This window comes from Penaeus monodon, chromosome 20, assembly GCF_015228065.2.
Source record: "Penaeus monodon isolate SGIC_2016 chromosome 20, NSTDA_Pmon_1, whole genome shotgun sequence".
Taxonomy (NCBI): domain Eukaryota; kingdom Metazoa; phylum Arthropoda; class Malacostraca; order Decapoda; family Penaeidae; genus Penaeus; species Penaeus monodon.
Window position 1 is genome coordinate 30,684,790 of NC_051405.1, and position 1,325 is coordinate 30,686,114.

Here is a 1,325-nt window from a genome sequence, read left to right on the forward strand (position 1 = left end):
CATGTAGTTCAGAATATATCCTGAATGGCATATGTATATGTTGCTTATGAAAAAATGTTACCATGGACATCACACATGTAACAGAGGTCTGCTAAAGTAAATACCTTTGCAGGGCCGATCCGCACAGACACATGCTAAGCAAGGAACTCCAGCACAGACACCTAATGATGAGCAAGATGCCCTCACTACCTCGGTCACCTCTTCCTGCTCTTCCACAACCTCCACAGAGTAAGGATTAACTTCCTTTTCTATGACACTTATATAATATTAATTTTTTTCCTTGTGTATATTTTATTTGTTTTAATCTCAGTTGTAGTCTAGATGTAGTATCAAACAACACTTTTTTTCCTTTTCATATTTCATAAAGACTGATGAAATTTTTTCTTCTTCCTTTTTAAAGAAATATAGATAGAAGCAAACAAGATTATTGTTATTAAGAATATATATTGAAGTTCATTTTATTAGTGTGGTGTGAGCTAAGGATAACTCTGATCTATCCTTTTCCCACTTAACCAGACTGGCCTCTCCTGAGCGGCCTCGAGCACCAGTTCCAGACCTCCATATCTCCCTTGGGGGATCAGCTGTTGTGCCCCCAGGCTCTCCCCTGGCCAGTCCTGGGGACTCACAGGGTTCATCTCCCCTGGTGGAACGCCGACCAATGCCACTCTTCGTGCCAGAAGTTGAGGAAATCCGTATATCTCCTGTGGTCAGTCGGAAGGGCTATCTTAATGTCTTAGATGACCGCACCAACAACTGGATCAAAAGATGGGTGGTAAGTGGGATTGTCTCCATAGAGGAATTATTGCAATGATATATTTCATGTCGTCATTCATCTTCAAGGAATAGTAGTATGGAAATGTATCCTCAGTGAACAAAGATGTCAAAAACTCTTCATAAGGACTTTGCCTCAATTTCTGTCTGCTCGACTCCCAGGTGGTAAGGCGACCTTACGTCTTTATCTTCCGAGATGAGCGTGACCCAGTGGAGCGTGGCTTGATCAATCTTGCCACGGCTCAGATTGAGTATTCTGAGGACCAACAGGCCATGGTGCGAGTGCGCAACTCCTTCAGGTAAGTTATGGTAGAGATAGGGCACTCAGAACCTTCAGATTTGGGAGTTTTGTACTGTTTGAGGTGGTACTGGTTATAAATGTCTGATTGGAGTTTTGACTGATGTTATAAATATTGTTGATTAATGAATGTAGTTTAGTAGTGACAAAGAAAACTGTGTGTGGGATCCAGCCTGAGAATGGCCAACAATTCATACTAAAGCAGAAGTTGCCAAGAGTCCCTTCTTTCTTAAGAGGGTGGAATCCCTGGCTTTAT

At 42.0% G+C, this 1,325-nt stretch overlaps 1 protein-coding gene across 1 annotated transcript in view; it reads left to right on the forward strand.

Moving 5' to 3' along the window:
* The window catches only part of LOC119585967 (kinesin-like protein unc-104), a gene marked incomplete in the record, with an annotated part of 145,723 nt that overhangs the window by 139,406 nt on the left and 4,992 nt on the right, over positions 1 to 1,325 (forward strand). Inside the window, 3 exon segments of the mRNA XM_037934681.1 lie at positions 113 to 228; positions 517 to 772; positions 934 to 1,070. Coding sequence (XP_037790609.1) covers positions 113 to 228; positions 517 to 772; positions 934 to 1,070 — 509 coding nt within the window.